The sequence below is a fragment of the Fistularia commersonii genome, chromosome 21 (assembly GCF_037954325.1).
Source record: "Fistularia commersonii isolate RoL2024-O1a breed Wild chromosome 21, RoL_Fcom_v1.0, whole genome shotgun sequence".
In the NCBI taxonomy this organism is placed as follows: domain Eukaryota; kingdom Metazoa; phylum Chordata; class Actinopteri; order Syngnathiformes; family Fistulariidae; genus Fistularia; species Fistularia commersonii.
The window spans coordinates 15,948,744-15,974,857 of NC_141304.1; the positions used below are offsets into that span (position 1 = coordinate 15,948,744).

Sequence of the window (26,114 nt, forward strand, 5' to 3'; positions counted from 1 at the left end):
TGAAAGCTCCACATGCACTACATGGCCAAAAGTGTTGGCTCGCTCATCCAACTCATGGGAATCAGGTGTTCCGATCACTTCCGCGGCCACAGGTGGATCAAATCAAGGACCTCAGCACGCAGACAAACATTTGTGAAAGAACAAGTGGCTCTCAGGAGCTCCTGGAATTCCAGAATGGAACTGTGATGGAAAACCAGTGTGAAATTTCCTCGCTCCTAAATATTCCACAGTCAACCGTCAGCTGGATTAGAAGAGCATGGAAGTGTTTGGCATCAACGGCAACTCGGCCATCAAGTGTTCACGGAAGTGCAATGCGAAGCGTGGGATGCAGCGGTGTAAAGCATACCGCCGCTGGACTCTAGAGCAGTGGAGACGCCTTCTGACGCTTCTCCATCTGGGAGTCTGATGGACAACTCTGGGTTCGCCAGGAGAACGCTACTTGTCTGATTGCGTTGGTGTGACGTTTGGAGGAGGGGGGATCATGGTGTGGCCTTGTTTTTGGTTTTAGTTCCAGCGAAAGGAGTTCTGAAAGCTTCAGCATACCAAGACATTCTGGACAATTCCATGCTCCCAATGTTGTGGGAGCAGTTTGAAGCTGGACCCTTTGTTTTCCAACATGACTGTGCACCAGTGCAGCTCCACCAAGACATGGATGGAGGGGAGCTCGACTGTCCTGCACAGAGTCCAGACCTCAACCCCATCGAACAGCCTTTGGGATGAAGTAGAGAGGAGACTGAGAGGCAGGTCTTCTCGGCCAACATCAGCGTGTGACCTCTGGAGGAACGGTCCAAAATGACCATTGACACTCTCCTGAAGCTTGTGGACAGCCTTCCCAGAAGAGGTGAAGCCGTTGTGGCTGCAGAGGGCGGAGCCACGTCATATTGAACCCTACGGATTAGGATGTCGCTTCAGTTCAAATGCGAGTTGAGGCAGGTGAGCCGATACTTTTGGGCGTGTCGTGCAAGTGGAGAATGTCAAAGAATCACCAAGTGCAGCTTCTTATTTCTGCCCCCAGGCTGGTCAGGGGAAGGTAGTCCTCGCTGGGTTTCTCCTCTTCACGGAGCAGCATCGAGCTTCCACCCTCTCTGCAACAAGGAACATTCTTTTTTTTTTGTCCTCGGCTGACTGTCTTGAAGATAACCTGAAACGAAGGAACCGTCGCCAAGCGAAGACCGGGGCCGGGAGGAAGCGGGGCTTATTTCAGGCGCCTCGCAATTCCTGGGTGACAGGCGGGGGTTTCAGATGTACCACTTTCCTGTGTTTTCTTTGGATCTGGGCTGGTGTCGGCACTTGTGTGGAGACATGGGGGAGTCGGGGTTGAGGGCGGCTGAGATCAATGTGACACAAGAATGAAAGTGCCAAAAAGTTTTTCCTTTTTTTTTTCCCCCTCCTCCTCCCTCGTTCACTTTGCAGGGATCTTGTTCCTGCTGCGTTGGTGTCACTTTTTTTCCCTCTCCTGATGTCTGTGAAAGATGGGAGTTTACAGGTTTTTGAGTTTGTTTTTCTTTCATTTAACAGCAGTTTCGAGTTCTCGCCACGTGCGGGGAGCTGATTTTTTTTTTTTTTTTTTTCGTAAAGCTGTGTTCAAAGGATTCAGAGGTGTCATTGTAGTGGTAGAGCTGCAGCAGTGGTTAACGCTTCTTCCTCACAGCAGAAGGTCCCTGCTTGGATTCCCAAAGGAGGTCCTCCTGTGTGGAGTCTCCATGTTCTCCCCATGTCTGCCTGGGGTTCCTCAGGGTGGTCCAGGTTCCTCCATCAGTCCAAACACATACAGGAGGTCCGGCGGAGACCCCTCGGTGTCCAGACGAGGGAAAGACGGTGAATGGTTGGAGGTCTCCGGATGTGTCCCTGTGATTGGTCCAGGATGAACCCCACCTCTGTCCAATCCCAGCCAGGACAGGCTCCAACCCTCCGGCTACCCTGAGTGCAGGGAAAGCGGTTTAGATGAATGAATGTACATGAACAAAATCATATTCTATCTCCAAGAAGACGACAATGAAATGTCATGTCTTCCTGGGGCACGACATCAGTGGACTTTGACCTCCTTGTGCGACCATCAGGGATGAACCCCAGCAGCAGGCGGTTCGGAGGTTCGGTTTGCCGGTCGTGACATTTCCGCAGGTTTGGAGAGGCTCGGGAATTGAACCGGGATCCTTCAGGTCCTGGAGGACCGCGGTGGCCACCGGAGCCTCGGCCTTGGAAACTCTTCCAGCGCGCCAGTTGGACGCGCACAACTCTGTTTGAAAGTACCTTCGCTGCAGAGGAGGAGCGTTCGCTCTTCAAAACACCTTCGTCTGCGGTCGTTAAAGACGAAGCAGCCCGGAATCACGCATGGTTTTTAGCGTTTCGCCTCATGAGTTGAGCTGTATTTGTTTTGTAGTGTCGGCGCCGTCTGTGTTGTACCGCCGTCCACTCGTTGTCGTGGACCTCCTGCTCCCAGACCCACCACTCACTCCCTGCCGGGGAACGCAAATCCCACGCCGTGCGGTTCAAATGCTCAGAAAGAAGCAGCGACATCGATCGGAGATGCGATCGGAAGTGTTCGTTATTGACGTTCAATCCCGACGGACGCGGTTTACCTTCGATGACAGGATTACCGGACAAATTAAAAATCTCCGTCTCGCGGACAAAATTCCATTTAAAGAGCAGGCAAACAGGGGATTAGGGGGATCGGGCCGTGTTTGGACTTGTTCCCTTTTCGATGGGCGATCGGTTCCTGACGGCTCGCTGGGTGTTTGCGCTCGAGTCTGTCCAAATACAATAATACCAGCCATTTGTAGCTCTGTCATTTCCAGCCGTCTAAATCCACAGCGTGGGGATCGCAGGCTCAACCAGCAAAGACGGCCAACCTTTTCACTGCTGTAACATTATTCAGCAGATTACATTTGCATGTTGCCATTTCAAAAGTTCAACATTTCCCGTGCACACCAGACCGTAAAAAACACCAGAAATGCCGCAGTACACGTGCCGGGCCAGTAGTTGGCAGCACCATTTTATGAAGACACGCAAACGCATGTTGAGCATGTGAACTGCAGCGAGTGTCACGGCAACAATGGCAAGCAGTGCAGTGTTTGTACCGACCAAGAAGGAGGTGGAGTTACTTCTTGGAGTGACCCTCGACTACAAGGAAGGTCAGTTCCAAGAGAGTGTAGACTGGGAGTCATGCCCGTCCAGGTACTCTGGGGTACTACAAGGAACTATGAAGTACTCTGGAGTCCGCCATTGTTGTTATGGTGGACCGGCCCACATGTGGTAACTGCTTCCCTCGCCTCCATGGAGGTGGAGACAGAGGCGTGAGTGTTCAGTTCTCCTGAGGAGTCGAGCCGCAATCGTGTCCAGAAAAGTCCAGACCGGTGGTTTGCTCGTTCAAAAATCTAACACGTGTCTGGTGTCTTCCTCAGAACCATCAAAGTGGAGGTGTACGACTGGGACCGAGATGGCAGGTGAGATGATTTCAGACCACGCAGGTCAGCCAATCATTTCCACTGAGTGTTTTCCGGAACATTCATGCGAGAGAGCATGCTTTTGGTTCTTCTGTCCTCATACTTACCGAGGACTTCTTTCCCCTCTTATCCGTCCCAGTCACGACTTCATCGGAGATTTCACGACCAGCTACCGAGAGCTAGCTCGGGGGCAGAGCCAGTTCAACGTGTACGAGGTGAGGAATACGGTCGAGGTCTCAACCAACATCGTTTGCCTCGGGTCCCTCCTCCAGCCCAAGTGACATTCCTATTTCTGAGAAGATCAGGCTCAGTGGGCTTCAGCAGCCTTCTCTGACTAGACCTTCTCTGACCAGGACCAACGTCACATGGATTTGGTAAGACGGCCGCGTGCTTTCAAACACACAAAGTATCTCTACCCTCGATGGGACACATCACGACCAGTCACCATCAGCATACAACTCTTGCTCTGCAAAGCCGATTCCGTAGACGGGTCCAAAAACAAACACCTCCGTAGGTCTGTCGTCCTTTCAGTCTGCCAGGTGTTGTCATCTGTGAGGCGGCTCTTTGAGCTCTATCAAAACAGCTGAAAGAAAAATGCTGCTGGCACTCAGACCTCTTCTTTACTTCTTGTCCTGCTTCTCCTTCTCCTTCGGGCTGCTCCCTTCAGGTGTCTCAGCCAATCACTTGCCTCCATGTAACCCCCTCCTCTCACGCCAACTAATTTCCTGTCTTCTTGCCCTCCATCCTCTCTGGTCTTCCTCCAGACCTCCAAGCTCAGCCTCCTGTCACCCAGATCTTCACTATCCCTCCTCTGTCCACGTCCAAACCATCTCAGTGTGACTCCAGAACATCTACCATGCGGTAGCAGGACTCCTTCCTGATCCTCTCCATCCTCTTTCCCGAAAAGGAACCTCCACATCTTCATGTCTGCCTTGTCGGTGAATGTGTCTCTGCGATGTCTTGCCAGGTGTTTGTTTTAAATATGTTCCTCCTCTCTTCCTGCCTTCTGCCAGGCCTCGGCGAGAAATAAGACCGTGTTCTTAATCTGTCCCGCCTGGTTGGATAAAAGTATTTTTGGGGCGACAAAAATCAGCTGCTATTCATGAATTCCCGCCCAACCGGCGCTTCATGTCCTGACATCTCCAACAAGTTATGTCTTGGAGATTAGTGCTTTCTTTGACACACGGCTCCGGAATCACCTGGATGCCTCCCTCCGCCCTCCGAACTATAGCGGCGCCATGAAATAGGATTAGCGGAACAATCCGGGGATTTAACAGGATCATAGTGATTTCTCGGCACCTCTCGTGGGATAGATTATCTATCGCTTAATAGCAGCCGCTGCAGCTTCAAATGCAAATTGCGAAAACAACTCTTTTAAATGTCTCGCTCTTGAGTTTTCAGGTTCAGGACCGTTCCCGAAAATGTTATCATCGTTCCCCTCGCGTTTCTCGCTACAAGTCATTTATCGGGAAGTGATTCCTACTTTACTACATGTCTCTTTATAATACCATTAAAAACAGGGTTTCCCGGGCAAACGATTTGATATTAAGACCCAAAAGAAAGACGTGGTGTTGGTGAGCAGCCTTCCGCTGAAGGGCAAATCTTCAGCTCCATTATACCCGTCTCTTGATCCTTCTCCACCTCAGCGTGTGACAGAAAAGCCTTTTAGCTTCTGCATCAGCAGATTGTTCAGTGTCAGACAAATTGCCGTCCCTCCATGTTGAATTAGGGACTGTCACTTTCATGCCCGCCGGCCATAGAGAATGCGGGTAATGAGCTGAGACGTCTTTGCTCTCCGGATTGACGTTTTCCCCTCCGGGTAGAACATCCGTAAAGTAAATGCAACTGTGGCGCTCACAGCCCGTCTTCGCCGCCGCCGGCGCCTCGCGGGCGCTTCGTCAATCTGCCATCTGCCGCCGCCGTGAACGTCGCGGTAAAGTTTCTGTATCGCCGGTTCTTACTGATCCGAAGCAGGGCTTTTGGTTTGATCCATCTGCCCGATGGTCCACGTTTATCCCCGCTCTCCCAAATCCAGAAAGCGAGGTGATAGGTTTGTGGGCGGAGGGAAATGGAAGGAGCAGGAAAGGGAAGTCTATGCCCGCCTGCTCTAGAAGGAACAAGATGTTTGAGCCCATGAAACTTATGAGCCGCTTTCGCACACAAAAGTTTGAAGAACCACCCAGCTCCAACTTGGCCCCAGGAAGTAGCCTCCTCCTCCAAGGGAACCTCTCCGTGTTCCCACCGGCAGCGAGGGCACGACGTCCACCTTCAGCTCCAGACTCCAAAACAAACCACCCAGGTGGAAGAAGAGGAAGACGAAGCCGCCACGTCATTTGTGGACGATCGCAACCACGGACGATCGGATGGTTGAAGTGCTCTTATCTTCTCCCTGCACGTGTGAAGAACCCGGTTCGCTAGCGCCGCACTTGTTCTGACCTAAATGTTCCTCTGGAAGCTCTAGAAACCCCTCTGAGGCATAGCAGGCCAGAAGAGCTTGGAGGAAGAGCTTGGACCTCCTCATCACTCCATTTCTCGCCGCTTACGTCCATTTTGTCCAAGAGAACATCTGAGCAGTACCACCATAGGGTTTAAAACTGCAACAAGTATCTGGTGATGGGCCTGGCTTGTGAGGTCCGCCGATCACCGAGCACCTACATCAAATGAGTTCCTTCTGAAAGACCCTGCCTCGGAATAGCAGCTAAAATGGTTCGAGAGAAACAGCACACTTCTTGAACAGGTTTTAGGAGCTGCTAAGAGTTCCTCCAGTGTGAGAGGGGCTGAAGATATGACAGATACCTCCTAGCTGCCACACATCCCCCACTTCCTGCAGCAATACTGTGTCTGGCATGTAGGATCTTACAAACAAGGCAGAACCCTTCGTCAGTTCGATCCCAGTTCAAGATATTCACGTCGTCCCCCCGAGGAGAGGGTTGGCGATTTCAACCCCGGCTCTTCCCGTCCACATGCCAAAGTGTCCTGGGGCAAGACACTGAGTTCCTCCCGATGATCCCGTTAGCGCCTTGCGCGGTAGCTCCGCCTCCATCGGTATGTGCGTGAATGGATGAATGCGATCCAGGTCGAAGCGCCATATAGGTGGAGACCAGTAACCACTTTGTTTCCACCGTAGGTGATAAATACCAAGAAGAAAATGAAGAAAAAGAAATATGTCAACTCTGGCACGGTGAGTACCAACACAAAGATTGCACTCTTGACACTCTCAAGCATACATCTCCTGCCCCTAGCATGACATGTATGCACACGGAAGCTTTGACATATGGTTTTGTATACAGTATTATAAACAGTACATATAGTTTTATATATATATACTTATATGGAGAGCGGGAGAGTCAAGACATTTTAAGTTAACAACTCAGAAAGCAGCTTTCACAAAAAGTACCCCGTAGGATGGACGTGTGCACCTCATGCATACAAATGCTCTCTATTCTCACATCCAACTGAAAAGTCAACAGATGTATTTGCAGAAAGCTGCGGTTTTGTCGGGGGGTGACAGTCCCTCTGCCTTTTTCTCCCCCGCAACGTTTCAGGTGACGCTGCTGTCTTTCTCGGTGGAGTCGGAGTTCACGTTCTTGGACTACATCAAGGGAGGGTGAGTAGGCCGAGCGCATGCTCGTGCACGTCAGGGCCGATGCAAATGGATTTGAGTGATTGTCTGGGCGTCCTTTGGACGGGGTCTGCCGGGGGTCGCTTTCCATCCCGCTGTTCCATTAGAACAGATTATCCAAGGGATTTTCAGACATGGGCGGACATGGAGTTTCATCGGCGCGGTATCTCGGCTTCCGCTTCAATCCAACCCGTGATCGTGAAATATATAATACAGAAGTGCATTGCAAGCCACAGACATACTCTCACATCGGAAAGAAGGCATCGCGCCATTGGTTTTGTCTGTCAGAAGGACGAGAGCAGGATGCTAATCGTTCATTCATCCGTCCCGCTCTCTAACAAGGGTAACGATGAGACTCGGCTTGGAATCAACCCGCCGCGGGTTCTTGGACTGACGGAGAACCCTGAGGAAGTCCAATCAGACGCGAGGAGAACATGGAGACCTCACACAGAATCCAAGCAGGGACCTTCTTGCTGTGAGGCCAGGAGCGATAACCTCCACACCGCCCACAAAAAAGAAACGAGCAACAAAAACCGGCGCCACTTGGGACTCTGCAGGAGCAAACAAGTGTGTCTCCAGCTTTCCTGTGAGGAGCCAACAGATCAAGCCTGCAGATGTCAGGAGCAGACCACTCCAAAGGTCCCTGGCTGGACACTGGTGCCGCACAGATCTGGAACCCTGGGAGCTCAGAGCCCGTCCAGATCAGTGAGATGAAGCGATGCAACCGACTAGTTCACTGTGATGCAGGGACATCTGAAGGTCTTCCCTGACAGGAGGCCGGTGGAGCGCCGAGACATACGCTCAAATGTTCTTACGGTTCTTAACTCCAACTCTTCTGAGGCCACTTACAATTATCCGGTCTGGCGTCCCGGATACGAGGGCGACCATCTGTGCGCCCTTCGACGGCAGGTCACGTCCCTGGATAGGACATCGGTTTGCGTATGACAGTGATGTATGGATGGACGACTGGAACGGCTCCGAAGAGCAATGAGGGATTAATCTGTCAAAGGTCAGAGTCCAGGCGTGTTTGGGTTTCAAAAAGCAGAAATTATGCAAATGACAATGTTGGAGCCAAAAAGTTCTTCCGGCCAGCTGAAGTTCGGAGCTGCTTGTTGACTCGTGAAAATCAAGCTCCGACCTCTGAGCTCCGAGCTCCCGTCGGGGCTTCCGTGGGCCTGACGCTGTGACAGCTCTTCTGACGTTCCTTCGGCTTCGGCTCATCCACGATACGATGACCTCGAGGGTTTGGTCGATTTCAAAAAACAATCCAGAACATCCTCGGAATCGGTTTCCCAACGACTGACGGGGGTTCGCGTCGGCTCAAGCGCTGCTTCTCGGTGATATTTGGCTCCTCAGATCGTCAGTTCGCCTCCCAGGACGAAGCCGACCCATGGAACACCTGCAGCTTGTCTCTGCAGATGTAGGAAGACCTGAGTCTCCGGAGAAAGACAAGCGGCTCTGACCTTTCTTGTATCCATCGGTGTCTTCATTTCAGTCTAGTTTATTGTCCATGTGGACGCCGAGGTGCTTCTGTCCCACGGATGGAGATGGGGTTTGGACCTCCATCTTCTAAAGTCCGCCACCGACTCTTTGGTCTTCGTTACGTTGAGCTGCAGGTGGTTTAGTCCACCGGGCTCCTGCGCTCGACCTCCCGGACGCCTTTACAGCCCAACGCGGCAGTCGTCCGAGACCTCCTGCAGGCGGTGGGACTGCGAGCAGAAGCTGGTCCAGGTTGAACCTCTCAGGAAGCCTGAGCGCAGCGTTCCTGCGTAGATGACGAACGTAAGAACTTGACAAATGGACGCTGGCCCTCAACAGAAAGAGCTGGATCCTGCCGGTGGTAGATCAGGTTGGAAGACACGTACGGATCCTCAGATCCGTCCCCGAGTCCTCATGAATTAATGAAATCAATTTTAATTAATGCTCAGGTCGTCCGACCCCAAACCGAAAGGTTAATGCGGGTCTTTAACTCGTTCATCTTATTATTTTGCGCCCGGCCCCCTCCGGTTTAACGAGGAGCCGTCGCCCCGGCCCCCCGGGGCCTCGTCTCGCCGCCGTAAATTAGCGGCGAGAAGGGCGTGCTCCATCGGCAGGGGAAATTGGATTATGATTTGTTCTTAAGTGCTTCATCAGTCTAATTACTTGTTAGCGAGCCGGGCTCCTCGGAGGCTCCTCGGAGGCTCCTCCGCCTCTTCGGACTCCTGGAGGTAAAAGTCGGTTTCGCCCGAAAACGCCTTCGGAATCTCGCGCGCGGAGCGTTTACCGTCTTTGTTTACGTCTTGAATACGGTGGAGAGGAAACCGCCGTGTCTGTGGAGGTGTTGGTGTGACTCACAGCTTCTTGTCCCTCCTCCAGGACGCAGATCAATTTCACCGTGGCCATCGATTTTACAGCATCTAATGGTGAGTGATCGAGCGTGTGTGTGTGTGTGTGTGTGTGTGTGTGTGTGTGTGTGAGGGCAGGACCAGAATAGATAGCAGTGCTCTTTTATTGTGGCGTGTCCAACTTCAGAATCAATCACACACACACACACACACACACACACACACACACACACACACACACACAGGGTCGGCCATAACTGATCGCCCGTCGCGTTCTGCTCTTCCGTGTAACGGATCGTCGATACGTCTTAAGTATTGGCTTTTGAGGGAAAAATGAGTCGGTGCCTCGGCGGGGGGTCCACGTCGTGTAAATCCAATTTCAAGTAGAAAATAAGATGATGAACGTCTGCTCCGATCCATCCCGTCCACCCGATTTTATTTATCGGCGGTGAATCCGACCCTTTCCCCGTGGAAGCGGGTCGTCCCGCCCCCTCCGGGCCGGTCCGAGGAAGCTTCGACCCGCATCCCGGGAAGACGGCCGGCGTCGGTCGCGCTCGCGGTTACATGCTAACGGGCTGAAGGAGACGGGGATAATGTGAATATGAAAACAGAAACGACCAGGGTGGATCCAGACGCGACCCTTTAAAAGGAATTAACACGGAATATAATATTATGTGTTTGCCTTTATGTGTAAACAAAATGCGTTGTGTTTTTTTCTAAATCGATGAACAACTGCAAGCGACAAAACATTTAGAACTTTGGATTGAAGGTCACTTTTATACAAAATACTCTCCATTGTCTATTTAAGTCTTTCTTGTATTTATGACAAAAAAACCCAAACTGAAACGATCCACCGGCAGCAAACCTAAAATCCCTTCTTCTTTCTCCGCCGTTCTTTTTGTTTTAGAAGAGTGACAAAAATACTTCCACATGTTTTTATCTGGACGTTAGAAGATGGCCGTAAACTTCAAATCTAAAATCCTATTTTAAAAACGATCCAACTGAAATAACACATTTTAATGAAATACTCGTTAATTATTTTCAAAAGCCGCGGGTCGCCGAGCCGTGCGCTAGTGCAGAAGGTCAGATGGCGGTGGACGTCCTGGTCCTGGACCTCCATCCTGTCTCCAGGATGAGTCACGAGGACGGGAGCGACAGCGAGGTGACCCCGGGAGTTCGCCTGCGTGGCGATCCGTCATCTCGCCGATCATCTGGATGTTCTGGTCAGAACCGAGCTCTCCGGTGCAGAGGCGGAGAGCAGAACATGCAGAACATGGACGGAGGCTTGCGCTGATTCGCACCGCGAAGAAATTATTCATCCCTTTCCATTAACGGCGAGGTGCTTGTCGTTAGCGCCTCCTCAGAGGGCGGAAACCTCCGCGACGATGTTCTCCACGGAGCTTCTCCTCCGGCTCGTGGTCAATTCTTCTGGTCGCGGCGACGGAAGTTCTTGATCTGACGCTGTTCCTCCAGGAAACCCGTCCCAGTCCACCTCCCTCCACTACATGAACCCCTACCAGCTCAACGCCTACGCCATGGCCCTCAAGGCGGTGGGGGAGATCATCCAGGACTACGACAGCGACAAGATGTTCCCGGCCCTGGGCTTCGGAGCCAAGCTGCCTCCGGACGGACGCGTGTCGCACGAGTTCCCGCTGGTGACGTGGCGTCGGATCAACATCGTGCGGACGGGAGGAGCCGAAGCCCAGGAGTTTAACGGTGTCGGTCCGTTCCTTCGTTCCTCCTCAGAACGGGAACCCGGAGAACCCTTACTGCAACGGGATCGAGGGCATCCTGGAGGCCTACCACCAGAGCCTGAAGACCGTGCAGCTCTACGGACCCACCAACTTCGCCCCCGTGGTGAACCACGTGGCCAGGTGAGGAGGACACCAGGAGGTCCCTGTAGGACCTGCAGGACCTGCAGGACCTACAAGGTCCTCAGGAAACACAGAGGAAACCATCTGCTACATGTCACTGAAGTGTGTATTAATAGCATTTGGCCACTGCTGTTTCAACACACGCACACACACACACACACCACACACACACACACACACACACACACAGCCGAAAGCTTTTAATCTCACATTAGAGCACTTTCTGTTTCCTTGTTTCTATTCGATTGTATATAAAGGTGTGAGTCGGGTGCTGCTCCTGGTCCAGCTCAGGGATCAGGTCTGGGTTCAGCTCAGGGATCAGGTCTGGGTTCAGCTCAGGGATCAGGTCTGGGTCCAGCTCAGGGATCAGGTCTGGGTTCAGCTCAGGGATTAGGTCTGGGATCAGGTCCAGGTTCAGCTCAGGGATCTGGTCTTGGTTCAGCTCAGGGATCAGGTCCAGGTTCAGCTCAGGGATCAGGTCTTGGTTCAGCTCAGGGATCAGGTCTGGGTTCAGCTCAGGGATCAGGTCTTGTTTCAGCTCAGGGATCAGGTCTTGTTTCAGCTCAGGGATCAGGTCTGGGTTCAGCTCAGGGATTAGGTCTGGGTTCAGCTCAGGGATCAGGTCTTGGTTCAGCTCCTGGTTCAGCTCAGGGCTCAGGTCCAGGTTCAGGTCTGGGTTCAGCTCCAGGTTCAGCTCAGGGATCAGGTCTGGGTTCAGCTCAGGGATCAGGTCTTGGTTCAGCTCAGGGATCAGGTCTGGGTTCAGCTCAGGGATCAGGTCTGGGTTCACCTCAGGGATCAGGTCTTGGTTCAGCTTCTGGTTCAGCTCAGGGCTCAGGTCCAGGTTCAGGTCTGGGTTCAGCTCCAGGTTCAGCTCAGGGATCAGGTCTGGGTTCAGCTCAGGGATCAGGTCTGGGTTCAGCTCAGGGATCAGGTCTGGGTTCACCTCAGGGATCAGGTCTTGGTTCAGCTCAGGGATCAGGTCTTGGTTCAGCTCCTGGTTCAGCTCAGGGCTCAGGTCCAGGTTCAGGTCTGGGTTCAGCTCCAGGTTCAGCTCAGGGATCAGGTCTGGGTTCAGCTCAGGGATCAGGTCTGGGTTCAGCTCAGGGATCAGGTCTGGGTTCAGGTCCAGATTCAGCTCCTGGCTCTTGAGGTCTTGTCGGCGCTCCAGATCTTCCTCCTGGGGCACAAAGACCAGGATATGAGGTGCTCGCAAACCTGACAAAGACCCGGCGGCGAGCGAGAAGATACAGAGTTTGACATCTGAGCCCTTTGTTTGTCCTCCAAGCCCTGGCAGGACGCCGTCCTCCTGCCGATTGGCTCCGCCTCCTCGGAGAGCGTCGTCCAATCAAATCGCTCGGCGTCGTTTTAGCATCTGAATGCGTGAATGTTTGCTCCTCAGCCGTCCATCTTCTTATCAGCGTCGCTCGCTGGAGCCTCTCGAAGCATCTGCATTGCACACACACCTGCCTCATTCTGTGTGTGTGTGTGTGTGTGTGTGTGTGTGTGTGTGTGTGTGTGTGTGTGTGTGTGTGTGTGTGCAGGTATGCAGCGGCTGTGCAGGACGGCTCTCAGTACTTTGTGCTCCTCATCATCACGGACGGCGTCATTTCAGACATGGCCCAGACCAAGGAGGCCATCGTTAACGTAAGGGTGTGTGTGTGTGTGTGTGTGTGTGTGTGTGTGTGTGTGTGTGTGTAGTGTGTGTTAGTAGTATTTTCCTCTGCCACACACTCGTCATTCTGTGTCGCTGATTCGAAGTTCAGCCAAATATCTTCCTCCTCAAAGTGGCTGAGAAGATCCAGGACCTTCTGCCCGTCCGCTTCTTCTGCACCACCATGAAAACCCAAGTGGTGTTAAAACAATAACTTCTTCATTTCTATTGGTGGAACAAACTTCTGGATGATCATCTTTGATTGGCGCCGTGATTCCAGAAGTCTCCGTGGAGGTCCATCATTCTTCTGGTCCAGACGCTCTCGTCCAGCAGGATGATGGCGAGAACCTCCTCAGCCGTTCAGACCCACACAGTGAAAAGTGGTGAAAGTGGAGCACTTTCATGGGGGAAATGCTACTCTGTGTGTGTGTGTGTGTGTGTGTGTTAAAGGAGCTTCTCTTCTTGTGGTCTTCTGCTGAAGTTCTCGCTCCTCCTCCTCCTCCTCCTCGCTCCGCCGCAGCCCCAGAACTCCCAGCAGACTGGATTTAAAGGGAATTTGCGACTGTTAGTCAAAACGTTAGAACAGCCACACCTTCCTTTTAAGATCTTGCCTGCTGCTCTGTCTCACCACCCGCATCTTCTGCTTCTTCTCCGCTGTTGTTCTTCTGCGTGAAGGAGGAGACGCCGCCGAGGTTACATGAGTGTTTCTCCACCCGGAGGAGGAGGAGGAGTGTGTGAATGCCGACTGCGCTCGACGTGTGTGATCTCGGCCCGTTGTAGAAGATGGTTATTGGTCACCGTAGCAGCGTGAAGGTTCCTCCTGCCTGGATTCTGCTGTTTTTGTTTCTTGTCCAGGCTGAAGCTCTTAACCGTGGCTTTGTGATGTCAGTGGGCATCTCAGAGGCTTTTCTCCACAGCTTCCCCGCTTGTCATAGCACCGTCCTGCTCAAGAAGAGATGCTTACAGTGGAGATCTGCTGGCTAGTGGTCTTCATGGAGAGGAAGTCTCTGGACCGGCTCGTGTCCCCCAAGATCAGGAGGTTAGCATTGTGTTGAGAAAAGGCTGGAGAAGGTCTGGAGGAGGACCAGCGAGGAGAAGCATGGATGGAGGGAAAGAGGACAAGACATTAAAGTGAGAGAAGAGGATGCAGAGGAGAGGGTTCGACGATTGGAGAAGATCTGGTTGAGAGGAGGTGCTTGCAGAGGTCCTGCAAGACTCCACATCTTCAGAGAAAACACAGAGAAACATCTGGCAGAAGAGCGGAAGTCTGAGAGGAACCGGCGAGAACATCTGAACTCCAGCGCCGACTTCTGGAGGAGAAGAACAGGCCGCTAGAGGTGAAAGAGACGAGTGACGACGACTTGTGAGTCTTGTGAGTCCTTCAGAGAAGATGCGGCACCTCGTCTGATATCCGGATTGCTCGGAAGCACCTCATAAGTCACGTCCAGAGCAGATGCAGACGCCACGTAACAGAAGTTCAACCAACTTGGGCCGCAGCCCACGCCGGCCGTGATTGGCCGAGAGGCGGGTTCACCCTGGACCAATGCGGGGTCTCCACTGGAGCGCTTGTGTTTGGACGGTGGAACCCGGAGAACCCTGAGGAACCCCAGGCAGAGAGAAGATGGAGACTCCACTCAGCGGTAGATAACAAACAAAGGATGTTCAAGGTTCAGGGTTCAAGTCAGCGAGCTCCTGGATTCCTCCCCGCCCCTCCACGTGGAGGCGCTCCACAGGCCTCCTGCCTCTGGAGATGTTCTGCTGGAGCACAATGGAGGAGGAGGAGGAGGAGGAGCTCATTTCAAAGACCTTCTTCTGGACTAAATATATAATGCGCCGCTCGCCTGCCAGTTTCCAGCGCGTGTCCTCAATTCCAGAACTTCTGAAGATCCTCCGTCTCCCGCCAGGATTTCATTTGGAGCTCGATTCCGGCCGTCTGGCTCCGGCGGCTCCTCGTCCAGGTCGAGCGAAGACCTTCTAGAAGACGCCTCGGCGAAGGCGCGCGCTCGCCGTTCGGATTATAGAAGCGATTAAAGAGCTAATTAGCGCTAAGTGACTTTGTTTTGCGTTGCGATTGGAGCGGATCCGGGCCGACGCTCAGCCAGACAGAAGCGGGCCGTGGTGGAACGCCAGGTTATTTCGGGTGGTTTGATGTTCTGACGCGTTCTCATGTGTCAGAGCCCTTCACACACACGTGTGTGTGTGAGGTGTGTGTGGGAGGACAGCCTCCGACAGATGTTGCGTCGGCGCCCGCGGAGGGAGTCGGCGTTCGGGCTCCGGAGGAGGCGCTTCTTCTGCGTCGTGGTGCTTCCAAACGCCCACGCTGCCGTCGCTGCTTTGCTGGCGTGAAGCTCGTACGTGTGGAGACACGCGTGTGAAGGACCTCCTGTCTCTGAAGGTCAAGAGAGCTTCACCAGCCACCAGGTTTACTTCCACGTGACACCAACGCCGGAAGCCCAGGCAGATCCTTCTAACTTTAGAGACAGCAAGAAGGTCCCAGGTTGCCTTCCTGTGTGGAGTCTCCACGTTCTCCCGTGTCTGCTGGGGTTCCTCAGGGTTCCTCAGGGTTCTCCGGGTTCCTCCCACCATCCAAACTCATGCAGGAGGTCCAATGGAGACCCCGCATCGTCCACACGTGTGGAGAGATTGCATGTGTCTCAATGGGGCCCTGTGATTGGTCCAGGATGAACCCGCCTCTCGGCCAATCACAGCAGAGATGGACTCCGGATGTGCGTTACCTTGGCGATGAATGAATGAATGAATGAATGAATGAATGAATGAATGAACTTTAATGACAAAGTGAGGAACAAAAAGCACAAATGAACAACGAAGGTTCTGATTAGTTTTGGTTCGTAACCCGTTCAGTTGCAGGAGAGCTGCTGCAGACTCTGTGTGTGTGTGTGTGTGTGTGTGTGTGTGTGTGTGTGTGTGTGTGTGTGCAGCCTCCTGAAGCCCCCGGTGTGTGTCTGCCGGCTCCTGGAGCGCCTTCTGAGCGGACATGATGCGGTGCGTCTCGACGCCGGGTGTTAAATCGGTGGTCGCCCGCCGCCGTCTCCCGGCCGTCACGCCGTCACGCCGTCACGCCGTCACGCCGTCACGCCGTCACGCCGTCACACTCCGGTTCCACAGACGGAGAGGAGACGACGGGTCTTAAAGCCGAGTGGACGCACGCCATCAGGATGATGCGATTTGATCCGAGCGGATAAACCGGAGCCTGAGAGGACGGAGGCTCCCGGCCTCCTGAAAGCGTGGACGATGACGTCCGTGAAGAGGCGGCGTGGCGGCGGCCGCCGACGCCGAGCCTCCTCAGATGTCCATCACCTGGAAAACCCAGACATTTGCATGATTGCTTTTTATTGATTCCTGCCGCGGCCTGTAATTCCCTCCAGACGCAGCTGCGGCGAGCGTCCGACCCGCATGCCTGGCGTTTATCTCTGGATTAGCTGCCGGACTTTATCAGACGCCGCGTCCTCTCGTCCCTACGAATGTCCGCCGGCCAAGACGCGTCGCGGGTGCAGATCTCCTTCAGGACGCCGTCCTCGCCCGCCGCCGCCGCCGCGCCTCAAGGATTTGTGGAGAACGCTCCACCACGAGGAGCGGGAGCTTTGTCCTCCTCGGGCTGCGAGAAGGTCACGGTTAGCAGAGAAACATCTTCAAGGAAGGAAAAGCGGTTCGTGTTTCACGGGTTGAAACTTCCTCCCGCTGCTGTTCTTCATGGCTTCTTTGTCACCAAGGTTTCACCATCTTCTGCGACGGACGTCCTCCTCTGCCCACATTCTGGCTCCTCCTCCGACAACTGCTGGCCATCTGAGTGTTTTTAAGCACCTGGATCTTCATCCATCATCCTTCCATACGTTCATGCTCAGCTTTTCATCCCCCAAACCTTCTGATCCAGTGGAGACACAGGAATGACAAGCTCACTGTGGAACCCATTTATTCCATACCAGCTCACAGCTGCACCAGAGGTTCCTCACCAGGGGTTCTTCATCAGAGGTTTTTCATCAGGGTGGTTCTTCATCACGGGTCCATCACCAGAGGTCCATCACTAGAGGTTCTTCATCAGAGGTTCTTCATCAGAGGTTCTTTATCAGAGGTTCTTCATCAGAGGTTCTTCATCAGGGGTTCTTCATCAGGGGTCCATCACCAGAGGTTCCTCACCAGAGGTTCTTCATCAGAGGTTTTTCATCAGGGTGGTTCTTCATCACGGGTCCATCACCAGAGGTCCATCACCAGGGGTTCTTCACCAGAGGTCCATCACTAGAGGTTCTTCATCAGAGGTTCTTCACCAGAGGTCCATCACTAGAGGTTCTTCACCAGAGGTTCTTCATCAGGGTGTTCTTGTGATGTTTGAAGTGTGATATGTCTGTGTCCAGAGTGAGATCCTGCCAAACAGAAGGTTGTGTGTTGATCCCCTCCTCCTCCCCTGCATGTCAGAGGTTCCTCAGAACCCTGAAGCCCAGGAGGTCCCGGTGGTCCGCTGGGTGCCTGAAGGTGATCCAGGGTAAAGCGCTTTGGAACAGGAAGGTGATGAAAGACCTGGAGAAGCATCTTGGATCAGCGAAGGGAGGGAAAACCCAGTCCGGCGGTCGGCATAAGTTACACCAGGACCCGGAGGACCGAGAACCGAGGAACCGGGACCCATTTGGAACCCGAGTCCCGTCTCCGACGTCTCTCTGATAAGAGTCTCCGCATCTTCGACGGCAGCGTGAGATCTTCCTCCGGCCGTGGCTCGGGAGCGGCTGGACGGGCGGCGGAGGACGGGCGCCGCCGGCACCTCCTCCCTCGTCCTCCTCTCCCGGCTCACCACCGCCGCCGTCCATCTTCTGCCTTGGAGGACCTTCTCAGTGCCAGCAGAGCCATTCATCCCATCGGTGGACGGGTTTGGGGTTCCACCGGCGCCTCCACGCCGTTCCTCCCCTCTCTGTTTCCTCTTCGGTGGCGGTCTTTCTTGGAGGTCTCCGAGCGGGTTCCTCCCGTTCCCGAGGCCTCCTGGACTCTGCAGCTTCTCCTCCAGATAACCTCCTCTCTGCTCCGCAGGGCGCCAAGCTTCCCATGTCCATCATCATCGTAGGCGTGGGCCAGGCCGAGTTCGACGGTAAGGCGTTTTTACGGTGGACGAACCCAAGAAACGACCCCGCCGTCGCCGCCGCGTTTTTTTTTCCCGAATCTCCTTCCGAACATCTAATTGAATCGAGCCGGCGTGACAAATGAAAACAGGAGCCGCTAATTGGCATTTCAAATTCATGCAACTCAATTTGTGAAATGTATACAAGTCATTAACGCCGCAGGCAAGGAGAACCTCCCTGGCACCAATTTGAAGGAACACCCAGGAGGGAACGCCGTGAAAGAAACCTGCCGGCAGAGGCTCTGAATAAAACATCTGGAGTTAATTAGCGGCCCTTCTAAGACCGTGTGGTTTCCACACCACATCATAAATCACTCGTTACCAAGTTAGACCCGGATCATGAAGGTACGAGTCCGCGTTCACCCCTTTTTTTTGATGCATCTCGTTATCTTTGCGACCGGATCTTCCCGGCTCCGACGGAGGATTGATTTCCTGCAGGCGCCGGAGCGTCGAGGCCGCGAAGGGATCTCAGAGTCCTCGCTGTTTTGACCACCAGAGCTTCTTCCTCGCCCTCAGCTTCTGACTCATTGTATGCATGTGTGTGTGTGTGTGTGTGTGTGTGTGTGTTTTCCAGCCATGGTGGAGCTGGACGGCGACGACATCAGGGTCTCGTCTCGAGGGAAGCTGGCCGAGAGGGACATCGTTCAGGTGACAGCTTTGCCCACTAAAAGACGAAATCTCAGCTGCACTTAAAGTAAACTTGCAGAAGTTGTGGAGGAGAAGCAGGAGAAGGTAGAGGAAGCTAGAAGAAAGCAGAATGGTGAAACTCTCTCGTTTCACCAGACCAGGGGACGACATTTCGTTGTCGCGCCTCGTCCCGTACCGAGCGCTAAAACGAAAGGCCTCGCAAAACCCCAGCTGTCGGTCCGACGGCTCCTTGTAGAAGCAACATCTGCCGGTTTCCGTCAAACTCCCATGAAGGCGAACAAGACCTTCCGGCCCTTTGTGGCCTCGGACCTCCAACCAACCACTCCGTCTCCGCCTTCATATTGACAATGTTTCCGTTAGGATCGGTGGACGGACCTGAAGGAGTTCTTACCTCCCGATGCAACTGTTTTTCGAAAGTGAAGATATTTACACGATTACAATCACAGAAACGAAACGTCCGTCGTTCTGTTGCTGGAAAGAGCAACGCATGCGCCGCCATCTTGGCTGAACTTTGTAGTCCTGGACCAGAGATGAGATGAGATGAGATGAGAACAACTTTATTAATCCCAAAGGAAATTGTTGTGCCAGAGTTTCAAGTGAGAAACATAACAGTAATAGATAATAGTAGGAAGGAGGGAGAATAAGAAATACAATGAAATATAAATTGTCTTAACTGTTAACTGTAACTACAAAGATTGAAGATTCCCTTCGGCTGAAGGAAGAGGAATTAAAAAGTCTGATAGCCTCAGGTAGGAAAGACCTCCTGTGGCGTTCAGTGGAGCTCCTCGGTGGTTTCAGTCTACGGCTGAAAGAGCTCTGACGGGACGTCAGTGTCCATGCAGGGGGTGATGGACGTTGTCCATGATGCTGAGGAGCTTCTCTGACACCTGCACCACAGACTCCAGCTCCACTCCCAGGACAGATCCAGCTCTCCTGAAGAGCATGTTGAGTCTGTTAGCGTCACCTGTCCTGATCCTGCTGCCCAGCACACAACAGCGTAGAAGATGGCGCCGGACACCACCGAGTGGTAGAACATCTGCAGCATGGTCCTGCAGACGTTGAAAGATCTGAGCCTCCTGAGGAAGAACAGGCGGCTCTGACTCTTCTTGATGATGGTGTTGGTGTTAAAGGTCCAGTCCAGTTTATTGTCCAAGTGGACACCCAGGTACTTGTCGGTGTCCACAATGTCCACATCTGTACCCCTGATGGTGACCGGATTCAGGTGGGTCCTTTGTTTCCTGAAATCCACCACCAGCTCCAGAGCCCGGCTTGCCTTCAAAGTGGGTCACCCTGAGGTCCTGGAGGTGCAAGAGTCGTGTCCCTCACGTGAGCCGGCCCATCACCGAGTTTTCACGACTCCAGTCGTCGTAGTAAAGTGGTACAAGCGCTGAACTGTAGCCTAGAAAATCAGCTGTAAGAAGAAGGACTTCTTCCGTTTTCTGCGTTGAAGCCGCTTCCTAACATGCCGTTTTGTCTCGCTGTCCTTTCCTTCCCCAGTTTGTACCGTTCAGAGATTATATGGACCGGACAGGTAACCATGTGCTGAGCATGGCGCGGCTGGCTAAAGACGTGCTGGCCGAGATCCCCGACCAGTTCATTTCTTACATGAAGAGCCGAGGGATCAAACCCAACCCGGCGCCGCCTCCTTACACGCCGCCCGGCCTGACGCACCACCACACGCAGATCTGACCCGCAGGCTCGCCGCTGAGGACGGATAGCATGCGGCCGCCACTCGGAGTCCAGGTGGACCTTTTTACTTCCTGTTTTCCCACGCGAGCGGGAAGCCACGCGTCGGGAAATGGATGTTGAATTGCCGTGTTCTCCCTGTGTCTCCTCGGTAAAAGGCCTTTTGACGCAAACCGAGGCGAGGACTGTTTAGCGTCGGCCGCGGGCCGGCGGAACCTGGTCGTGTCGTGGTTCAAAGTGGTGCCTGTGTGTGGTTGTCGTGTGTCGGGACCGACTCGTCCGGCGAGTTCGGCGGTCGTCTCTCGGCACCTCGTCCCGTCCTCGGTTAGATGATGAACATTCACCCCGTAATGTAATGATTGAGGAACCTCTCCGAACATCATCCGGGCCTTTCGTCCCATCGAGGTTCCTTCCTTTCCCCGGTATAAGAGCATGCTCCCTGCATCCTCATCACCTTCACCATCCGGTGTTCACGGCAGCGGCGTGGACATTTGACCCGATTATTTAGAAACACTTGTAATCAGATGATATCGCGCATGAAAAGCACAAGAAAACGCATGGGTACGCCTCCACCAGACGCCTGAGGACGATAAAGGAAGCGGGTCCGACGCTTGTCGGCGCTGCTACCCGTCGGACCGAATCCCGGAGGTCGACTGTCTCTCGCTGGGAAAGTGGGAACCACAATAGCGCATCGTTCTACCCTTCATCGGTCGAAACGGCAAACGGGCGAGGAGGTCGGAGTCGGCGGTGTTTTCAGCGGGTTCCCTCCGACCCCCCCGCCTCATGGACGACATGTATGGCCGTAACTCTGAGGCGTCTCCTTCAGGGCTCTGCTCGGAGGTGCAGCACCAAGCGGGCGCCTCTCGCTGGTCTTTGAAGGACCTTCTGGAAGCTCCCGAGGCAGCGGCGCCTCCTATCAGGGTTTCGTCGTGTAATAATAGGTTTGTGTGATAACCTGAAATCGGCGCTGTAGAAGAAAACTCGGTAATTCTCCCAAGGTTTGTCTGTCTTCGGCGCGACAGCGACACCAAGCTCTTCAGAGCGCCGGCCTCGTCAGCCTTTCCGGTCGCTATCATGTGATGCGGCTCACACACACCGCCGCCACGTGAACGGCGGCTTTAAACGCCCGACGCGTCGGCCAGCCGGGGCCGCGGGATTAATGGCGCCCTGCATATTGTTCTTGCCTCCGGCCCCAGAGCTTGTTAATGTCCTCCGTCACAATTCCAAACACGCCGCCCATCAAACCAGAGACCATATCAGCAGAAATCCACCCCCTGCCCTCCGGCAGCTGGGCTTTAACAGCCTGTAACCTCCTGTAAGTCATAACTACCGCAGCGCCGTCCTCCAGCGCGTCGCCAGACGTTCCGATCCGGAGCCTCGGGATTCGTCCGGCGCCTCCTGGTCCGGTTGAGCTCCTCACTTGCATGGATGGAGATGATGCAATGGTTCCCCGCAGCCCTGTGATGAGTTTCCTCATGAAATCAAGAGTCCGTTTGATCGGGCGTGAAGGAACCACGGGACGCACGCCGTGTCTGCGCACGCTCTCGCTTCGTCCTCTTCTTCTTTTCCTTTGGTCTTTTCCCTTCGGGGTCGCCGGAGCAACTCCACCTTCCACATCTGACCCTGTTCTCTGGATCCTCCTCTCACACCAACCACCTTCATATCCTCTCTCACGACCTCCAATTCCAGCAGCCGTCACCCAATATATTCATGATCCTGGATAAAACTCAAGCTCAACTGATCTGAGCTCCCGGACGCCACGCCCAAAACGTCTCGGCGCTCCGATCCCGTTTCCGGCCGCCCACGAGTTGTTCTGGGGAAACGCTTGACGGAGGCTGTTCTTTCAGGACTCCTTCAATCCCCCGGCAAGACGTCCGCAAGACTTATGATACATCCGACCTGGTAAACTGCAGCTTAACATCGACAGCGAAGGTCACAGCGCTGATGAGATGAGATCGTCAAACCCCTCGCCGCCGCCGCCGCCTCATGACCTTGACGGTCGCGGGCGACGGCTCGCCACAATTCATTACCGAGGCGGCTCTTCTGGAAGCCGGATAAATAAAAGCGGGCGCCGTTTCATCTCTAGATGTGCGAGCGCTCACAGGAATCTGCATTCAGACGCCGAATCTGCATTCAGATAGAACGGGACGTGAGAAGGACAACAGGGGGGAAGTCCAGGAAACGGTCCAAAGGCGCAGAAAAGCTCGCCAGATCTCCGATCATGGAAGGATGCCACCTCGACCCGCCGGCCACGCCCACGCCGTCACATTTCGTTTGCCCGCCGTTCTCGCCATTCCTCTGCGGCGAGCGTGAACCTGGTGATGGAGGACACCACCTGCACTCAAGTCATGCTTCTACGCCTCCATGGACATCTTCATGTGGTTAGCCAGACAGTGTGTGTGTGTGTGTGTGTGTGTGTGGTGACACATCTGCTCGCTGTGCTTCGCATGAATTCCGATGCATGACACATGCTAACCATCAGCGCTAACACCCTCCTGTTTGTCATTCCGGGATGGAGCCGCCAAACGTTCCGAGACGTACGACCGTGGCTTTCTGCTCGCGCTCAGTAAGTTCAGAGAACCAACATGGCTGCCAACGCCGCCCGGCGCCGCTCTGGAGGGACGGCGTGTCAGGATCCGCCGTCGGCGAAGTCGGACGTTTCAAACCGAACCGGAGAAGAACAGATGCGGAAGTTGCCAGATGGTTCTCACAACCCGGCTCCCGACGCTCCCTCCACGTCGTGCCTGAACCTTCACGTCACCTCTGCGCTCAAATACAAGCGTCGGATCTCACATCGCCGTGCCGACGCCGTGCAAGGCCACGAAACCGCCACGTTGACCTGGACGTATCGAGCGGTTTCAAAGCGTCGGGTTCGCAGGTCCAACCTCACATCGTGCGAGGCGGTCGGCGGACCATCGGGGAGGACGCTTCCCCAGGAGCGCCGTTTGGATACGTGGAGTATTTCTGCTCGGTGGTAGAAAGAAGTCCCGGATCTGAAGGGAGACGGAAGAAGCCGAGGAGGAGGTTTCCTTGACGACGTGCGGCCGCAGCACGCCGAAAAATCCGCTTGCGTCTTGTTCCCTCCTTCCACCGCTGGAGGAAACGCCTCCTGCTGCGGTGACGTCGCCGCCGCCGCCGCCGCCGCCGCCTTTCCAGCATCACGGATGGAATGCATGTTTCCTGGCGTTCGGTGAGTTTTCGTCGGTGTCTTCTTTTTGCCACGGCGTGCCGTCGTTTGTTTTCTAGAACAAAAAAAAAAACCTAAATGATTTTAGAAAAGGGGTTTTCTTAAAAACTATAAAAAGAAAAGGGGCGCCCGCGCCGCCTCCTCCTCGTGCCTGGTCCTCCCCACCTCCCCGTGGTTCGACAGCGTAGCTGAGCAGCATGTCACGGTTCTGACTTTTTAATCATGGCGTTTTTTTGTTTTTTTTTGTAATTTATTTTCTTTGTTGTTTCTGTTTCCCTTTTTCCTTTGATTTGCATGACAGCCTGGGTCCTTCACAGAGGTTTCTATTGTACACGGTTGTTGTCATATGGTGGGTTGTGAGATGCTTTGTATTGGATTGCCTTAAAATTAAATCTGAATAAAAAGTGACTACTTTTATAAATGCTTTTGCATCTTTATTCGGAGGTTATGCTGAATGGACTTTTGATAGGTGAGGATCGTCCACGAGGAGAAACTCGACGGAGAAGATGGGCTCACCGTCTTCACCAAAAACATCATCTCATTCTCCACGTGTAGGTTTCATCTGCAACGTCATAAACGCCGGCTGAACTTTATGTTTCGTTTCATTGGTTCACTCGTTCATTCATCGATTCATTCTCTGATGGTGGAGGCGGGTTCACCCTGGACCGGCCCGTCCTTCACCCTCGCCTGTAGAGATACGACCGTTCCTTGTCCGGACGTCTCGGCTGAACGTCCCGCAGGAACTCCATGCAGACACCAGAACAGACAGGCCTCCTGTGGGAAGCCAACCGGAGAAGCTGTGAGGGGAAGAGATCCGGCGATGTATTCGGTGATGGATGTTCATCTTGTCTTCTGGGAGCACGAAGCGTCGTCGGCCGCGTCCGTATTGATGGTCCTGGTCCTGCACGGGAGGAGGTTCAGACCCGAAGGAGAGCCGAGGTCCGTGAGGTCAACGCTGGTCCGGCGGTGCAGATCCAGGCTCTGAGGAGATCTGAAATCCAAGGCGGGTCCGAGGAACGTTCTCCGTCCTGGAACCCGCCGGTTGTGGTCAGAAAGCAAGAGAGATGAAATGTGTGTGAACGCTGGAACGAGGAGGAGAAGAATGGAGGTGGAGGATGTCCGGAGGGGAGAAGGTGAGTGACGGCCAGGTGTCCATGGCGGCGGACGAGAGGGTGAAGGAACGGTCGGATGTCGACCGGCCCGTCTGAAACCCCGCCTCTCGCCCGGTCTGATTGGCTCCACCCAAGGTCCAGCGTGACCTTCCTGGAGCTTCACTCCGAACCACTCGATTGCAGGACGCAGAGAATTTCTTCTGGATTCTCCAGAAACGTGAACCCCGAACATCTCCTCAATTTGATCTCCTCAACGATTCCAAGTCCAAAACCACGAGGGAAAAAAAATCAAATCAGATAAAAACAGGTTGAGTTGAGCTCAGAGTGAAAGTCCTGCAGAAGCAGAGTTCCCGTCAAGACAGTGACCATAATTGACGTTTTCAGGAGGGCTTCTGAGCTTCTGCTGGCACGTGGACCTTCTCTCCTTGAGGACGTTTCTCCTGTCATCTCAGAGCCTCTTCAGTTGCCACGGTGAGGAGTTTCAGGTGGATCTCCACCGGAGTTTGGAGGACCTGACGGGGACCTTCTGGCCGTGAGGCGCCACCACCGTTCCTTCCCCCGTATCTTCTCCTTGGCGGCGGCAGTCCAGAGTGGTGGGTTTGAAAAGGCAGCCGTTCCCTGGTTCCTGTTCTCCTGCTCAGCTCTGCACAGAAATAAAAACACTTTGATCTCCAAACTATTTTAGGCGACTGAGAACGGGCGTCAAACCACAACAGCAACAGCCTCGCTTTCGCACAGAACCTTGAGAACTTCGGCTGGCGTAGGCTGTTTCCCGGTGGTAACACCTGATCGGTATGCTCGACTCCTGCAGCCCGCCAGCACAAAGATTCGCCCTGCGTATGCAAAATTCATGCGGCGTTATGTAACGTAAAAATAGCAACATCACAATCGTGTCTCGCTTCAGTCGCTGGAGTCAGTCATCCTCACTCTGCGGGGTTCCTGTTGAGCTGAGCTCTCGCCCCCCCGACACCGGCGACTCATCTTCAAATCCAAAGATTGCACTCTTCAGAGGCTTTTTTTTGAATACCTGATGAAAGGGAGATGGCACACACACCCTCCGCGAGGAACTATATTTGGACGAGCTCCGGGAACGTAAAGCTGAATGAATCCCCGAGGTGTACGAGTCTCCGCTCCCCTGACTCAACGCTGGATTTGGACTCGTGGCCTCGTCTGAAGGCCTCGACCCGGTCGAGTTGAGCTCGCGGGGAGTTTGACCAGAGACGTACGACGGCGGAGCGAGGAACGGTGGAGCCGTCATCGACAAACATCTCGCTCGGAACGGGTCGAAACGGTCGAACGTGCGGACGTCCCTTTTCAGCGCCAACTCTGATTCAGGGAAGGGTTTCTTCTCGCTGTGGTTCCAGAGGCAAATCCAAGATGATTACTCTTGTTTGAGTCACAAGACTCCTGTTTTTAGAGAGTATGATTGACGAGAGCGCCGA

The 26,114-nt window shown here is 53.8% G+C and overlaps 1 protein-coding gene across 2 annotated transcripts in view; it reads left to right on the forward strand.

Moving 5' to 3' along the window:
• cpne5b (copine Vb) overlaps positions 1 to 23,973 on the forward strand; it is a 93,198-nt gene extending 69,225 nt beyond the window's left edge. For both annotated transcript variants that reach the window (XM_086168678.1, XM_086168677.1), the window contains 11 exons: positions 3,402 to 3,443; positions 3,583 to 3,658; positions 6,571 to 6,624; positions 6,989 to 7,050; positions 9,421 to 9,467; positions 10,863 to 11,044; positions 11,136 to 11,263; positions 12,808 to 12,910; positions 17,952 to 18,009; positions 18,614 to 18,687; positions 20,185 to 23,973. In XM_086168678.1, the coding sequence (XP_086024804.1) occupies positions 3,402 to 3,443; positions 3,583 to 3,658; positions 6,571 to 6,624; positions 6,989 to 7,050; positions 9,421 to 9,467; positions 10,863 to 11,044; positions 11,136 to 11,263; positions 12,808 to 12,910; positions 17,952 to 18,009; positions 18,614 to 18,687; positions 20,185 to 20,376 (1,018 nt within the window). In that variant the 3' untranslated portion in view covers positions 20,377 to 23,973. The remainder of the gene's footprint in view (positions 1 to 3,401; positions 3,444 to 3,582; positions 3,659 to 6,570; positions 6,625 to 6,988; positions 7,051 to 9,420; positions 9,468 to 10,862; positions 11,045 to 11,135; positions 11,264 to 12,807; positions 12,911 to 17,951; positions 18,010 to 18,613; positions 18,688 to 20,184) is intronic.
• The last annotated feature ends 2,141 nt before the right edge of the window (positions 23,974 to 26,114 follow it).